We start from the raw sequence: 17,845 nt of genomic DNA, 5'->3' as shown, positions 1-17,845 counted from the left end.
CAGAAACAGTCTCAGAGACGCCCCCCCCCTCCCCTTTTCTGGGAAATCATGGGACCTGCCACCTCTCTGCTGATATAAAGCCTCTCAGCTCTGACTCCTCTCTCTTCTCTTCCTGCGTCCTCAACAACACAGGTAAGAACACTTTGAAAGAAGAACCATGAAATACTTTCAATATCAGGATTTTGGGACACAAAAACTCACTATGACTGAACATGATAACTTAATAAATGAAATGTTATAGAATAACATTCAATGAAATGAAAATGAAAAATAAATTAAATAAATTTAAAAGTGTTTTTTCTGTGAATGATTTCTCACACATCTAATAATGTTGAAAATGTTAGATGACAGATTTAAAGTTTTCTCTCATTATTCGTAACCAAAGATTGTATGTATAACTGTTTGTATAACTGGATTGAACTCTGAGATTTTAGGAGTTACACTTTTGCCTTAAAAGTAACACAAACTTACTTTCCCTGGTAACGAATTACTTTTTATATGCAGTAACTTGTAAAGTAATTCAATAACTTTTTGAGAGAAATAACTAGTAACTGTAACTAATTACTCATTTTCAGTAACTTGCCCAACGCTGCAAATGACCACGACAGACAGATTATTAGAACCATGTCGGAGAAAGAAAAGACATTTAAAGATAAATCAACTTTATTGTTTCCTTGGTTAAGTTAAGATTTTCTTGGGCTCAGCATCGCTGCATCACAAAACATTTACCTCCCAAACATATTTTACAAACATACAAACTTTACATAATATCATTCATACCTTAAAAAACACAACAAGACCAATGAAATTGATCATTTAATTTCAAGTATAAGGTTGTAATATTTCAAGAAAAAAATCTAATTGGACAAGATTTTAGTTCCTTAGTGTGATGACAGCAGTCTGTCAGTTACAGGTTTTTTAATCTCAGTTACAGGAGATTTTAGAATATTAGAATTTTTTTTTTTAATTAACAATTAAAATTGAACCAGTTTCAACTTTATTGAGATATAGAAAATATGAAACTAAATATAAAACTTTTATATATATATATAAAACTCTTTTCTTATAATATTATGACTTAACCAACTCTGGTTACTCTGTTCATATTAAATTACTGCATTAAAAGCATTTTCAGGTCGTTGGTAAAAGCTCAGAGAGTCTCTTTAGTCCACTCGTCTACTTTAATGTTCGCCGCAACAGCAGGAAAACAGAACAACTACAAACACTTTACTGTTTTACAGCATATAATATATAATGATCAACCAGATCAAAGGCAGCACTAAAATCAATGAATAAAGCCACAACTATATTATCCTTATCCATCAGTCATATCTACAGGAGAATAGTGAGTAAATCATTGTTCTCCATGTACTGCCAGTTTGTTTACTCACTACTGTTTCCAACAGTTTACCAGTTGCAGGGAGATTGCTTGTAGGGTGGCTACTGTCCACCGTAACAGGTTGCTTATTATCTTTAGGAATGGGACAAAGTTTGGCGGGCTTCCAACTCTCTGGGACGTGTCCTCGTTCAAGTGACCAATTAAACAGGAAAGTTAATGGAGTTGCTATCAGTCATTTTCCTCACTGGAGCGTGATGCTCCATCACCTCTATTAAGAGTTGAGTAAAACATTCAGTGGCATGATCCAAATTATCCTCAAGATACACCAATGCCCCAGGAACCACAGCTAAATCATTCTGAAATTCATATTGGTTCAAACTTTTAAAACTTCTCTTGACAACAATACGCAGTGGTTTCCTGGGAGATCTGGGGTCCGTTTCACAAAGCAGGTTTAGTGAAAACTCAGAGTCTGTTCATCCTGAAATGAGGGAAACTCAGAGTTTCCTATCTCAGAGCAGATCAACTCAGAGTTCAGGATTAGACTCAGAGTTTGTTGAACCTGCTTTGTGAAACGGACCCCTGGTGTTTTTAGTTATCGTCACAATATTGTGATCTGTCCAACCCAGAGAAATGGAATATTCTTCACTTCTAAAAATCAAATCAATACATGTCTCAATTTTCTCATGGTTTCCAGTGGAAAATCTTGTTGCACTTGTAGCCATTTGGTTTTAGTTACAGGTCTCACAAAGACAGTTTTATTGTATTTGTATTCTTTGTATCACTCTGATTAATACTGAAGTCACCCAATAGGAGTACCTCCATGTTTTCTTCCGTTGCTTTATCTATGCTGCTACACAGATGTTCCAGATAGGACATGTTTGATTCGGGAGGTCTGTAATCACATCCAAAAAGCAATTTGTACCCAAATGTATTTATACCCAAATGACCTCAACTTGACCAACATAAAGGTCATCTCTCCTTTGAAGGCAAATATGATTTTGATGATTTAAAGTCACTTCTCCTCCATACCTGTTCCTATCTCTTCTCATCATGTTGAATACCTCAAGATGAATCCTTCAATCATTAATTGTGTCATCTGAAGCCTAAAATATGAACATTATTATTCATCATTAAATTAGAAACCTCATGCATCTGATTAGGCAAGCTGCAAACATTAACATGTTCTAAATGCAATCCTTTCCTCAGTAATGACAAGTCAGTTGAGGGTACCGGTTTCCTATTTGGTTCTGACACGTGACAGAAAACCCCATCATGAGTCCAGGACTAGATAACCCATCAGACCGTGCACAGGTCTAGAATAACCACAGGGTAACCTTTGACTTCCTATACAACCTGTTGTTTATGTACATGTCAACAGACATGCATTTAGTCCGTGGTGCTACTTCATAACTGGATAGAATTTTCCTTTCTCCATTTATCTCAGGAGGAAATTGATTATTCATTTCAAAGGATGCATTCCTGAGTTCTCTTTCCTTGCTTTTAACATCATTGAGTCACAACGGCTCTCAGCCCACCCTCCGAAACTTTTCCCATTCTGTCAACGCGATGCACTGACACATCCCCCCAGCTGCTGTCAATCAAACACAGACACTTACTGAGTGTTTTACATGTTTTCAGTTCCTCACTACAGCTGTTCCATAAATTAACTCCTTTGACTGTAATACAATATTTTACATTAATCCTCACTAATTGTTTTTGAACATATAAATTCCTCTCAGATCATGTTGACGTTCTCTCATTTGAAACAATGTTTGAATACTTCCAGATAATAATTGATCACAAATGATCTTTTATTGTTTCTGTTTCTAGTCTTCCTAGCATCAGGACACCTGACTGTGACGTCATTCACCATCATCACCATCATCTGTCAGCCACCAACCAGCAGTACACGCTTCATATAACCAAGTTCAGCAATCTGAGCAGACATGTCATCATCAGGTAAATTATCTCTTCAATCCTAATACATCTCCTAAATTGAGGTGAATGTTTATCGACTGTTTTATTTCATTTGAAAATGATCAGAAAGAAACAGTGAATAATTTCAGAGACCTGCAGATCCAAAACTTCTCCCTTTGACTAAACCTGCAGAGAGCCGCAGTGAAACCAGAACCTCCAGGTTCTATTCCAGAAAGAACCTCATTTAAAATCTGTCTGACTTGTAACAAATAACTACAACCCAGCCTTAGAACATGACTTCATTTATGTCGTGTTGTTCACTCCATATGGTTAGATAAGGTTGACCAATTAATTTAAAAAAATTATATCTAATATTGTTGTTTATTTAATATTTACATTATTTTTGTTCCTGAATGGAAATAACTGAGTGGAAACACCAGAAATCGAAATCAATAGTCTACATATCTGTGTAAAAAAGTGTTTCCTGTCTGAGGTATAAAAGTAGTTCATTCAGGGAAGACACAAGTTAACATGAATTCATGGATATATACAGTATGGAGGTAAGATGATCAGTGGATGATAGGAAAGCCTGTGCACAGAGCCCAGTGAAATAATTGGATGATAGTTGAGAGCTGGAGCTCAGTGTGATGAACCTTTCTTTTATCTTTATCTCCTCCTGCATCACTAGTCCGCAAGGTTGTGAATGAGCCCAAAATGCTGGTGGCAGGTGATTGGTCAGCATGCTTTCAACACAGATCAGCAGCTTATTACGGATTTTCCCAAACATTTATAATGGTTGAATAAGAGTCCAAAAATGTTTTATTTTTATTTTATTGGTGAAATAATGTGACAAAAAGAAGAGTGACATAGAAGATCAATAAGATTGACATAACAGACAGACATACAGACGATAACATACAACATGTCTTTTCTTTCTCCAACATGGTTCTAATAATCTGTCTGTCGTGGTCATTTGCAGCGTTGGGCAAGTTACTGAAAATGAGTAATTAGTTACAGTTACTTCTCTCAAAAAGTAATTCAATTACTTTACAACTTATTGCATATAAAAAGTAATTAGTTACCGGGGAAAGTAAGTTTGCGTTACTTTTAAGGCAAAAGTGTAACTCCTCCTAAAATCTCAGAGTTCAATCCAGTTTCACAAACATCAAAGAAAGACAACTCATCAGTCCGCTCCAGGTTTTACTGCAGATCCACAACTCAAACAGGTATTATTTACTATATATGAGGTTATAACTCCAGAGACAGAGCTTATGTTTTAACATGAGTTTGCTACACTGACAACGTGGCTCTGAGACACAGGAAGGTAGGATGATGTTGTGTTTGTGTTGTGTGGGTGTTTGTCGTTCACGTAAAATAAAAGTAACAAGTAATGAGCCCATTTACATTTCAGTAACTGTTATTGTGTTATTTAATTTGAAACAGTAATTAGTTACATTACTAGTTACCACAAAAAGTAGAGGAATAACAGTAACGTGTTAGTTTGTAACGTGCACACAACATTTTTGTGTTATTTTTTAATTTTGCTGTTATTTAGTGAATAAATGATGAAGCATATGACTGAAGAGCTGAAAACATCAGATCTGTGTGGAGCGATGAGGACACTGTAACCTTCCTCACATCAATACATCAAACTAACAGTTTTCCACACGGTTAGAATCAGTCTTTACTGTCATTGTTCAATCAATCAATCAATCAATCAATTTTTATTTATATAGCGCCATATCACAACAGAAGTCATCTCAAGGCACTTTTCACATAGAGCAGGTCAAGACCGAACTCTTTAATTTACAGAGACCCAACAATTCCCCCATGAGCAGCACTTGGCGACAGCGGTAAGGAAAAACTCCCCTTTAACGGGTAGAAACCTCAAGCAGACCCCGGCTCTTGGTGGGCGGCCATCTGCTTTGACCGGTTGGGTTGAGAGAGAGAGAGAGAGGGAAAGGGGGAGGGGGGACAGAAGAAAAACAATCACAACAACAACAACAAGCACAAGCATCAATAGACAGGGAAGGATGCCATCAGGACTGTGAAGGACCGCGAAGGTTCGGCCCAGAACCCAGGTTTTCCTGTGAGATGAGAAAGCACAAAAAACTCCGGGGAAGAAGCAAAGTTAGTGACATGCATTGCTGTTACATGAATGCATACAGATGGAGAGGAGGAGGAGGAGAGAGGAGCTCAGTGCATCATGGGAAGTCCCCCAGCAGTCTAGGCCTATAGCAGCATAACTAAGGGCTGATCCAAGGCGAGCCTGGTCGGCCCTAACTATAAGCTTTATCAAAAAGGAAAGTTTTAAGCCTACTCTTAAACATAGAGAGGGTGTCTGCACCCCGGACTGAATCTGGTAGATGGTTCCATAGAAGAGGAGCCTGATAGCTGAAGGCTCTGCCTCCCATTCTACTTTTAAACACTGTAGGAACCACCAGTAAGCTGCATACTGGGAGCGCAGTGTTCTAGTGGGATAATACGGTACTATGAGCTCTTCAAGATATGATGGTGTCTGACCATTAAGGGCTTTGTAAGTTAGGAGAAGGATTTTAAATTCTATTCTAGATTTTACAGGAAGCCAATGCAGCGAAGCTAAAATGGGAGAAATGTGGTCTCTTTTTCTAGTTTTAGTCAGAACACGTGCAGCTGCATTCTGGACCAGCTGGAGAGTCTTTAGAGACTTGTTAGGGCAGCCTGATAATAAGGAATTACAATAATCCAGCCTAGAAGTAACAAATGCGTGAACTAGTTTTTCTGCATCTTTTAGGGACAGGATGTGCCTGATTTTTGTGATATTGCGTAAGTGAAAAAAGGCAGTCCTTGAGATTTGATTTATGTGGGAGTTAAAGGACATATCCTGATCAAAGTTAACTCCCAGATTCCTTACGGTGGTGCTGGAGGCAAGGGTAATGCCATCCAGAGCAGCTTTATCATTAGATAATGTGTTTCTAAGGTGTTTAGGGCCAAACACAATAACTTCAGTTTTATCTGAATTTAGTAGCAGAAAATTGCAGGTCATCCAGGTCTTTATGTCGTTAAGGCATGCTTGGAGTTTGTTTAACTGATTGGGTTCATCAGGCTTCATTGATAAATATAATTGAGTGTCATCTGCGTAACAATGAAAATTTATGGAGTGTTTCCTAATAATATTACCTAAAGGAAGCATATACAGGGTGAACAGAATTGGTCCAAGTACAGAACCTTGTGGAACTCCGTGTCTAACTTTTGCCTTCACGGAGGATTCATCATTAACATGTACAAACTGAAATCTGATAAATAGGACTTAAACCAGCTTAATGCAGTTCCTTTAATGCCAATTAAATGTTCCAGTCTCTGCAAAAGGATTTGATGGTCAATTGTGTCGAATGCAGCACTAAGATCTAACAGGACAAGTATAGAGACAAATCCTTTGTCCGATGCAGTTAGGAGGTCATTAGTGACTTTCACCAGTGCTGTCTCTGTGCTATGATGCCTCTAAATCCTGACTGAAAATCCTCAAATAAACTATTGTTATGTAGAAAGTCACATAACTGATTAGAGACTGCTTTCTCAAGGATCTTAGATAGAAATGGAAGGTTAGATATAGGTCTATAATTGGCTAAAACTCCTGAATCAAGAGTAGGCTTTTTAAGAAGAGGTTTAATTACAGCTACTTTAAAGGACTGTGGTACATAGCCTGTTACTAAAGACAGATTGATCATATCTAGTAAAGAAGTGCTCACTAAGGGTAAGACTTCCTTAAGCAACCTAGTTGGGATGGGGTCTAAGAGACAGGTTGATGGTTTGGATGAACAAATCATTGAAGTTAGTTCAGACAAGTCTACTGGAGAAAAACAGTCCAAATATATGTCAGGATTTACTGCTGTTACCAAGGTTCCTGTGTTTGGGGAGAGAACGGTGCCTGTTGAGGGCAGGAGGTGGTTAATTTTGTCTCTAATAGTTAGAATTTTATCATTAAAGAAGCTCATAAAGTCGTTACTACTGAGAGCTATAGGAATACATGGATCAATAGAGTTATGACTCTTTGTCAGCCAAAGTGCTGAAAAGGAACCTAGGGCTGTTTTTATTCTCTTCTATTAATGCTGAGTAATAGGCGGCTCTGGCATTACAGAGGGCCTTCCTATATGTTTTAAGACTATCTTGCCAGACTAAGCCAGATTCTTCTACTTTGGTGGAACGCCGAATCCTTTCCAGTTTTCGCGATGTTTGCTTTAATTTGCGGGTTTGGGAGTTATACCATGGAGCTAACCTCTTATGTTTTATTATCTTCCTTTTTAAGGGGGCGATGGAGTCGAGTGTTTGTCTTAGTGAGCCTGCAGCACTATCAACAAGATTATCAATTTGGGAGGGACTAAAGTTAACATAAGAGTCCTCTGTAGTATTGAGACATGGCAGTGAATTCAGTACTGATGGAATTGCTTCCTTAAATTTATCTACAACACTATCAGAGAGACGTCTAGTGAGGACATTTTTGTCTAATGGTGTATAATCCAGTAATAGGAATTCAAAAGTTATTAAAAAATGATCTGATAAAATAGGATTTTGTGGAAAAATTATTAAATGTTCAATTTCAATCCCATAAGCCAGAACAAGGTCTAGGGTGTGGTTAAGTGAGTGGGATTATTTACACACTGAGAGAAGCCAGTTGAGTCTAATAATGAGATAAATGCAGTGCTGAGACTGTCACTATCAACGTCCACATGAATATTAAAATCACCTACTATAATTACTTTATCTGTACTAAGGACTAAATACGACAAAAACTCTGAGAATTCAGATAGGAATTCAGAGTACGGGCCAGGAGGACGATACACTATAACAAATAGAACTGGCTGTAAAGTTTTCCAGGTTGGCTGAGAGACTAAGAACAAGGCTTTCGAATGAGTTATAATTAAATTTAGGTCTAGGGTTGATGATTAGGCTTGAGTTGAAAATGGCTGCAACTCCTCCTCCTCGGCCAGTGTCTCGAGGAATATGAGTATTAATATGACTGGGGGGAGTGGATTCATTTAGGCTGACATATTCTTCATGACACAGCCAGGTTTCAGTAAGACAAAATAAATCAATATGATGATCTGAAATTAAATCGTTTACTAAAACAGCTTTAGATGATAGAGATCTAATGTTCAAGAGTCCACATTTAATTATCTTAGTTTGTTGTAACTAAGATAAGTAGTGGTTTTAATTTTTACTAGATTTTCATGAATGACTCTTCTTTTGTTTACTTTGGATTTAATTGATTTATGTGGTCGGGGGACAGACACAGTCTCTATGTGGTTTTGGGGACAGACACAGTCTCTATGTGGTTTTGGGTGGGTAACTGCTCTAATGGAAGCGCAGAGAAGCGTGTAGGACTGCAGCTCTGCCTCCTGGTCTCAACTCTGGGTTGTCATGGTTTTGGTTTACTAATAAACTGGGCCATATTTCTGGATATGAGAGCAGCTCCATCCAAAGTGGCATGTATGCCGTCTCTCCTAATCAGACCAGGTCTTCCCCAGAAAGTCTGCCAATTATCTATGAAGCCCACATCGTTTGCTGGACACCACCTCGACAACCAGCGGTTGAATTGTGACATGCGGCTATACATGTCATCACTGGTCAGATTAGGCAGCGGTCCAGAGAAAATTACGGAGTCCGACATTGTTTTAGCAAATGTACACACCGACTCAACATTAATTTTGGTGACTTCTGATTGGCGTAATCGGGAGTCGTCGCCGCCGACATGGATGACAATCGTACCATATTTACGTTTATTTTTAGCCAGCAGTTTTAAATTTGACTTAATGTTGCCTGCTTTGGCCCCAGGAATACATTTAACTATAGCTGCTCGTGTCGCTAACTTCACGTTTCTGACTATGGAGCTGCCAATAATCAGAGTTTGTTTCTCAGCGGGTGTGTCGCTGAGTGGGGAGAACCTGTTAGAAACATGAACTGGTTGGTGGTGAACCGTGGGCTTCTGCTTAGGGCTATGCTTCCTTCGGACAGTCACCCAGCCACCCTGGCTTCCCGGCTGCTCGGGAGCTGCCGGGGGAGTGGGAGCTACGCTAGGTCGGCCCGCACCGGATACTGGGGGCTGGCTAACTACATTAGTAGCTGATTGTTTTTCCATGGTGCGGAGCCGCGCTTCCAATTCACTAAGCCTTGCCTCCAGTGCTGCAAATAAACTACACTTATTACACTTATCACTATCACTAAAGGAGGCAGAGGAATAACTAAACATATGACACACCGAGCAAGAGAGAGCAGGAGAACGAGAGGGAGAGACAGAAGCCATCGCTAACTGCTTAGTTTAAGTTAGCTGCTAATGCTAGCTGCAGAGCTAAAGTGACTAACAACTTGTGCGATTAGCGAGAAAAGTCGCTAAGAGAAAAGCGCTGAGAGTGTTTGTGTAAAACTAGCGAAAGTTTAAATATACAGCAGATATTAATCCACAGTAATGTGATATATATAGGAAAATCAACTGAGATGAGAGCAGCAACAACGCTATCAGTAGACACAGTCGGCAACCGGAAATGATACAATACGCTTACCGTAGCACGTCAGTACGTCCATCAGATAGTGGAAGCCTTCATTGTTTCAACAAAATTATAGAGCAGCTCCCAACACATAGTGTTTTCAAAAAATAGTAAGAACATCAATCAGTTGAAATAAAACCAAAAAACTACCCAACAATAAGAACTTTAAAAGAAAGAAACAGTATTGCTCCATCCGCCAACACTCCAGGTTAGTTATTAGTTAGTGTTATGCAGGTCTGAGGGGAAATGGGGAGGTGGGGGGCAACGGGGAGGTGGGGGCTTGCTTCAGTTGAACAGCAGCTCCAGTCCTGTATCGTATCAGGAGGCTGATGAGACGGTGGCTGGGATGGTGCGAATTAGAATTAAGTAATAAGTAGGAAACTAAGTAAAAAAGATCTTTTGGGAATTGCTCTCTGTAAAGCAGTTTTATTGTTCTGCATATATTTCCAAACAAACATCAGCTACAGAACTGCTCTGAAACTAACTTAACCTTTGTCTGACAGGTTCTGATGAGTGGAGGATTGTTCTGGTTGGGAAGACGGGAGTGGGGAAGAGTTCATCAGGAAACACCATCTTGGGTGATGAAGAAGTGTTTGAGTCTGAACTGTCTGCAGAGTCCGTCACATCTGATTGCAAGAAAGAAAGAAGAGAAGTTCGAGGGCGAAAGGTTGCTGTCATCGACACTCCAGGACTGTTTGATACAACTTTACCCAATGAAGCTGTGTTGAAGAAGGCCAGGATGTGCATCGGTCTGTCTTCTCCTGGTCCACATGCCTTCCTGGTGGTTCTTCAGCTGGGCAGGTTCACAGAGGAGGAGAAACAAACAGTGAAAATGATTCAAGAAACGTTTGGTGAAGATGCTTCTAAATACACGATGGTGCTGTTCACTCATGGAGACAACCTGAAGAAAAAAACCATTGAAGAGTATCTCTCAAAGAGCAAAGACCTGACAGACATCGTCCAGAAGTGTAACAGCCGTTATCACGTCTTCAACAACAACACAGACGACCCGTCACAAGTCAGTCAGCTTCTGGATAAAATAGAGAAGATGGTTGATGAGAATGGAGGGTCACATTACACCAATGAAATGTTCCTGAGAGCAGAGGAAGCCATCGAGAGGGAGGAAGAACGAATCCTGAAAGAGTCTGAAGCCGAGAGGAACAAAGAGCTGGAGGAACTGAAGAAGGAACACAGCAGAGAAATGTTGAAGTTAAAAGAGGAAATGATGAAACAAAAACATGAGTTTGAAGCGAGGCTTGCAGCTGAAAAAAATAATACTGTACATAAGCACCCTGATACTGTAGTTGTCTGTGTGATCAGCTGAACAGCTGAGGAGCTGCAGTTAACTGGCGTCACAGCAAGACAGAAAAATCTTAAATTAATGCTGAATGCAGAAAGATAATAAAGAAGATTTGTTTGATGTTTTATTTGATTCATTGTAGATCATCTGTCAGTATTTAAATTATTAGTCAGATTAGTCAAAATAAAGTCACATGCAGTACATATTATTCATGTTGTATCTGAGCTTTGAGGGATGAAATAAATGTTTCTATCGCGGTCGTGTTCTGTTGTGTGTTTCCAGGGGCGGATCTAGAAAAATATTTATGGGGTGGCAAAAGGGGGGCAGGAATTTTCGAGGGGTGGCAATGAATTAAATCACAGTTTGATAAGACAATAGTAGACATAATTTACACAAACACTTCTGCTTGCAGGACTTTATACATAACTCAAAAACATGTCTCATATGTGGATATAATGGCATGGGCTACTATTTACAAACTCATACAAACTTAATCTCATGCAATCAGTGTTTCATATGAAACAGTCAATTGAATGAGAGAAAGAACTTTGATGACACTGCTGTATGTGGGTCATTATCACATGAAAAGCATTAAGGTAGGACACTGGTGATGAATGACATATGTGTGAAAGGAAGAATAAAACTGTGTCAGAGTGGTAGCATTGCAGGATGCATTTGTATAAGTAACTATCCAAAGTAAAACTTACCCATGACGATCTATGCAGTACGCTGTACTAAAATTAGTATTGCTACATCTGATTACCTCATGTCACTGATGGCCCTGGGTCAACTATGGAAATAAACAGTATTCAAACAAGGACTGGACATGACTTTTAATGGTTACTCAGAGCATACTTTTGACAAATGAGGTTTTTACCAATAAAATCATATCAAATACAGAACATTACAAAAGAGTATGTTAAATTAAAATCTCCACAAACCTGGAAAGGAGTCACATGAAAATAAACCTTGCTCCCAGTCATAAAATGTACAAAGAACTTTTGTGAGTAGACTGTTCCTGGACAGTTTTATACATACAGTGAAAAAGTTTTTGGGCCCATGCATTTTGAACATTGCATTAAGAATCATTCTTAAGTCTTTAAGTACAATTTATTTTAGTACAGTCATAGCTAAACTCTAAATAAATTTTAAAGACATTAAAAACATAAAGTAGGTTCCATAAAAGTTGAGACTTGGGACATATTTAAGGGTGTCTGAACACTTTTTTCCCACCACTGTAAAACAAAGAAAGAGACATTTAATAGTCACTATCCAATGTCATGTCTATAACAGTTGAATGCGGCGATTTCCATGCTGCTCAGCAAAACGTTTTACAAATTTATCTAGATCTAATGCTTTTGTGCGTTTTGATTCAATGCTGAGTACAGCCAAACTAGATAGTCTCTTTTCTGTCATAGTAGACCGCAAATAAGTCTTAATGAGCCTAAGAGATGAGAAACTTCGTTCACAGGATGCACTGCTCACAGGTAAAACAACTGCTATTTTACACAATCTGAACAACTCATAAAAAACATCCTGGTATGGGTCCAAAAACCGAGTGAACTCCATTAGAGTGGTAGGACTCTCATTTTCCCCCTTTTTTCTATCAAGTACTCTCCTCGTCTGATGTAACTCGTGTTTGAGATCCTCAATATTGGAGTCATAAGCTTCAGCCAATAACAGTACAGCATCCTCTCTCAGAAAAGTTGGACTTGATGGATTTAGTGCCTGAACACCCTGCATAATATCACAATTTGTGTTGGAAAATCGTCTTCCTATTTCTCCAATCATGTTATCCAGAACTGGATAGTACACAGAGACACAAAAAGTGTGTTTGCTATCTGGAACTACATGCTGTCCCAAGGTGGAGTGGATGACAGTATCTTGAAGCACCTTTGTTGTCTGTCTTGGCCTCTTTGATTTTCGCTGAGTCGTATCAATGTTACTTCGTTGACATAAATCAAGTGTTTCACTCCACATTTCATCAAAAGAGGCTTCACTACGGTACTGGACCAGTGTCTCTTTGAGTGCTTCAATAAGTTCAACAGCCTTAGCATAGTCTACTGTTTTAGACTGGAGCATGTCTGATAAAAATTTGGAGTCACTCAGGACCTTTCTGAACAGAACAAGAGAGCCAGCAAAATTCAGATCAATCTGGGCCAATATCCCTCTTGCTTCAACAGCTCTTTGTGGATGGTTCTCAGATGCAATCTCTTCAAGCACTTGTACTATTGCTGGCAACCTGTCCATAACATTGCGACATGCTATGTGTCTACAGGCCCAGCGTGTATCACTCAGCTGTTGGAGTTCTCTTGGTGGGCCATCAAACATCTCTCGTTGCACTTCCAGCCATTTGTTATGCACATAAGACCCAGACATAAACACATACATTTGCTCTAATAATGAAAAGAAGTTTCCTGCATCTGCCACACTTTTTACAGCGTCAACTATGACTAGGTTCAAGCAGTGTGCACTGCAGTGAATGTAGAAGGCATGTTTGGCCACTTCTTTTATTTTTGCCTGGACACCTGCATGTGTCCCACGCATTACTGCCGCACCATCGTAGCCCTGGCCTACAAGGTTATTCTTGTACTCTAGCCCATGCTTTTCAAGAAAGCATATAATTTTTTCACTTAAGGCAGCAGCATGCAGGTGTTCTGCCACTTCAAATTCCAGAAAGCTCTCATGAACCACACCATTGTAAAAATATCGCAGAACAAATGACATTTGCTCTTTTTTCTGAGCATCTTTAGTTTCATCAACAATAACCGAAAACTGCTTGCTCATTTTAACTTCCTGGATGATTTCTTCTTTAACCATAGAAGCCAAGCATTCCAGTATTTCGTTCTGTATTGTTTTACTGGTGTATTTTGCATTCTTAGCTTGTTGTTCAAGTCTTTTTTTAATAATGGGGTTATGGTTACCCACCAAGTCTAACATAGACAGAAAAACACCTCTTTTTTCTGAGTCAACAGACTCCCTGTGACCCCGCTGAGCTATGTTTTCAGTTGCTGTCAGAATCAAGATTTCAGCAAGTGTTTTGACATAGTACTGATTTTCAGCAACTTGCTTTTTGTTTTGCTCATCCATTAACCCAAACATTGAGCTATTTTTATCCAAATTTTTTTTGTTCTCTCTCCAAGCAAACATGGCATTTATGTGACCTTCAGATCTTGCATGAGAATGGAAACCACTGTCTTTCATGGTTGCCTTTTTCCAGTTGCAGTAGCCTTCAAATGAGGTGAAAACTGTCCTTGGAGCATCAGGTAGGGAAAAATGCCTACATGCAAAGCAGTAAGCTGAATTGTTTGATTGCGAATATTCTAGCCAGGGGTAAGTTTTGTACCAGTCACTTTGAAAGCTTCTTCTGGCTCCTCCTTGGAGGGTCTTGGGGAAGCTGCCTCGCTGTGGTTGCATAGGCACCTCACACCTGGACTTAGATATGTCTAGAAGATGGAGGGGAGAAAAGATTAAAACTGCACTACATATGAACTAGTCTTAAAATATAAGAACTAGAAAATACAAAATAAATTTGGAACTGTCATTGATTAGTTATAACTTTCAGATTGTGTAAACACACAGTAACATTTAGAGTATTTTTTGATTCATGTGTTTAATTTTGGCAATCTAAAATACATTTCAAACAAAATATTAAAATTCTGTCCCCATCTAATTACACTTTCACATTTACAAGTTCCCCAATTATTCATATTTAGACTAACAAGAACATTTATATTTATTTGAAGAAGTCTAAGCAATGTCTCTTGTAGCAAAATTTTATAAGGCATTAATTAGCATATAATAGCTAATACTTAGTTATGGAGTTTAACTTGTGGTATATTACTAATCAATACCAACATTTTCTCTTGTAAATAATGTAAATTGTGTCATGGTTATTATTTTAATACAGTATTTTCTATTACTGAGTTTTTTTTACTCTATTTACTGTCCACTTGCTGCTGTAACTTATCTTATGCATTATCTTATTTCATACCATGTGGACCAGCTCGACTGGAGATAGCTGGTGATGGTTCACTCCTTTCCCTTTCTCTTTCTGAGCCCTGTACTTCATCTTCTCTCTTATTTTCTCCGTCCTCATCTTGGTGGTGCACTCCCTCCATATAATCTCCGCTGTGTTCTGTCACCTCCTCCTGTCCCTGATCACCTTGGCCTTGAACTCTGTCGCGTTTCTGTTGCCCTTCTCTCTCTCCTTTCAACTCGTCTCTGTCTTCTTTCTTTCCTTCCATCTCCTTTCCCTCTCTCTCCACCTCGTCCTCTCCTCTCTCTCCTTCCTCATCTTTTCTCTCTCCTTTCACCTCATGTCCTCCGTCTACCTTGCTCAATTGTTCATTTTCAATCTCTTTGGCTTTTCTCTTCGGTCCGAAAAAACTGTGTATGTTACCTTTCCTCTTCATTTCTGCTGGATTCACAGACGTTTAACGTTAATCAATGTTAGCTTAAATTAGACGATAGCCAATATTAATGTAACGGTTACATGTACAAAATAACCTTCTTCAACTAGATTTTTTCATCTTAAAAGCAACATAGCAACTGTACAAGTTACACTAACTAACTAACTTACAACTAACGTTATACTAGGACTGTACTTTCATCATTCGATAATTAATCGGTATTTACCTCTTTACTCCCGTGTCTTCTCTCCTTGCTCCTCTGCTTCGCGCCACACAGTTTAAAAATAAAATAAACAAAGAAAAGGTCCAGTAGTGCCGCTCTGACGCTCTCGTGCTGCATTCGGTGCAGTAGGACATCAGAGATTCGCGCTCGTAAAAGTCAAGTTGGCCATAACTTTTCTTTGAATTCGTTGCTGCCAAGTGGGGTGGCAGCAGGGGAGGCAAGGCATTATTTTAGGGTGGCAGCTGCCACCCCATGCCACCCCGGTAGATCCGCCACTGTGTGTTTCATATCCACATTATTGCAGCTCCATGATTTGTTGTGTTAGTTATAAACGCTGTAATGGCTGTAAACTCTATTCTGGCTGCAGTGCAGCTTCTGTTGAGTTTGAAGCCTCAGTTTCACTTTTGCATTTGAAGTTTATTGAGTTTTCATTTAGTGAGTTCAAACTGGCAGGTTGTACAGTGGTTAGTTCTGTCTCCTCACAGTGAGAAGGTCAGTTTGAATCCACCGTCAGGCTGAATGGATGCAAATAAAACTGAGTGGATGATTAGCTGCTTTTAAAAAGGTTTGAAGTTTCAGAGTTTCAGGAGAAGACGTACGCTTCATAAACTGACATCATGTTTTCTTCTTGTAGCAGCTCAGAGGAGACGACATGACCTCACTTTCTAAAAATGTCCTTAGAAATCGTTTCCTCTGAAGAGTTAAGAGTCAAGGCCTTCACACACTGGGGGTATATGTTTGTGTGATTAATTCGTACGTCAGTATGTTTCTTTGAATTGTTGTTTTTGTCATCAGTAGGGCAGAACAGGCTAAATAGAGCCAGTGGGTAAAATGAGCCACCCTTTTTATCTAGGTAACCATAAACAAAAGTAATCATGTGACCACAAATTGAGAAAGTATAGTTCACATTACTCAATCCATCTTGGCCTCAAGCACATGGAGAGAGTGGTCATCAAACCAGAGCAAAAAGAAAAGATTTTTGTCATGCCAAATGAATTCATCATGTTACTAAAGTTATCAGTCTTGTATCTTAATTAAAATAGTTACATTTTGGACATTATTATATGTTAATTTAAGTCAGCATAAGCTACAAAACAAGGTCATAAACTCAGCATAACTGTGGATCTGAGCCACTGTGTGAAACAGTTTTGTCAAAATGGAGGTTGTGGGGTAAAACATGTCAGTGATGTTGGGGCAAGTTGAGTCAATGGTTCAATTTACCCCCAAAATCATTTTCTGATATTCTAGAGACATTGTTCATGTTAATGTTTGATCCCTGTTATAAGTTTTTCAAAGAGTTATACATATAATATTGTTCATACCTACATCATTCCTACAACATTTATATGTTCTTAGTGTGCAATATTAATAGTAAAAAAAGGGGGGGGGGGGGTAAAATAAAATAAATAAGTCAATAATATATACATACACAAAGAAAAGAGGAAAAAAAAAGGGGGGGGGGGGGGGGGCATTAACTTCTAACTCTTCAGGGCTGAAACCATCAGTATTGTCTAATTGTGGTCCACATATTTAATCCATTTACGCCACCGTTTCAAATGTTCCTGATTTCTAATTCTATAAGTTATTCTTTCCATTTCTTTACTGTTTACATTTGCCTACCAATTGTTAAATAAAGGTTTTACCCAGTTCCTTTTTATGTTTCATAGCTGCAATTCTAAGTATCCTATATAGATATCTGTCTATTTCGAATGTAAGTTCAGGCGGTGATATACCTAAAATAATATATTTTGGTTCAGGTCCCTCTTTAATTTGGAAAATTTTCATGATAGGTGTTATGATACGTTGCCAAAATGTTTTTAGTGATGGGCAGAAAAAGAAAATATGTGAATGGCATTACTTTCGCCGTACCTTCTTCAACAGTCTGTTTTAATGGATATTGTGAATTTTGATTGTACTTTTGGTGTAATAAAAAATCTTGTGTATATTTTCCATGAGTTCTCCTCCAATATCTAAAATTTGTTTTTTTATGTATTGCTTTATACGCGTTTTCACCGTCATCCTCTTTTAACTGTTCACCTAGTTCTAAGTTCCACTTTGTCCTTATTGTGTCTTGTATTATCCTGTAGTATTTGATGTATTTTGGAAAGAGTATGCTTGGTGTCCATATTATAA

The 17,845-nt window shown here is 38.6% G+C and overlaps 3 protein-coding genes across 4 annotated transcripts in view; 1 reads left to right on the top strand and 2 right to left on the bottom strand.

The window, feature by feature from the left end:
• Positions 1 to 17,845, bottom strand: part of LOC121911176 — a 374,983-nt gene that overhangs the window by 201,574 nt on the left and 155,564 nt on the right. The gene's annotated exons all lie outside the window — the stretch shown is intronic.
• Positions 77 to 11,321, top strand: LOC121911229 (GTPase IMAP family member 9-like). Its single transcript, XM_042432532.1, has 3 exons — positions 77 to 132; positions 3,170 to 3,298; positions 10,281 to 11,321. The coding sequence occupies exons 2-3, from the start codon at positions 3,286 to 3,288 to the stop codon at positions 11,099 to 11,101; spliced, it is 834 nt and encodes a 277-aa protein (XP_042288466.1). The 5' UTR covers positions 77 to 132; positions 3,170 to 3,285; the 3' UTR covers positions 11,102 to 11,321.
• Positions 11,896 to 15,987, bottom strand: LOC121911186 (zinc finger MYM-type protein 1-like). 2 transcript variants are annotated; one of them, XM_042432449.1, is made up of 3 exons: positions 15,716 to 15,987; positions 15,072 to 15,497; positions 11,896 to 14,523 (listed from the first exon to the last, which is right to left on the bottom strand). In XM_042432449.1, the coding sequence occupies exons 2-3, from the start codon at positions 15,490 to 15,492 to the stop codon at positions 12,362 to 12,364; spliced, it is 2,583 nt and encodes an 860-aa protein (XP_042288383.1). In that variant the 5' UTR covers positions 15,493 to 15,497; positions 15,716 to 15,987; the 3' UTR covers positions 11,896 to 12,361. The 2 variants fall into 2 exon arrangements, with proteins under 2 accessions (XP_042288383.1, XP_042288384.1); XM_042432450.1 differs by having other exon boundaries at positions 15,072 to 15,494.

This window comes from Thunnus maccoyii, chromosome 14 (genome assembly GCF_910596095.1).
Source record: "Thunnus maccoyii chromosome 14, fThuMac1.1, whole genome shotgun sequence".
NCBI lineage: Eukaryota > Metazoa > Chordata > Actinopteri > Scombriformes > Scombridae > Thunnus > Thunnus maccoyii.
The sequence above is the reverse complement of the archived record's forward strand: the minus strand, read 5'-3'. Positions and strand labels throughout refer to the sequence as shown.

Coding starts and splice junctions, on each gene's coding strand:
- LOC121911186 (XM_042432449.1), bottom strand. CDS start 15,492: ATGAAGAGGAAAGGTAACATACACAGTTTTTTCGGACCGAAGAGAAAA. Junction 14,524..15,071: donor CAGTCGAGCTGGTCCACATG/GTATGAAATAAG, acceptor TCCATCTTCTAG/ACATATCTAAGTCCAGGTGT.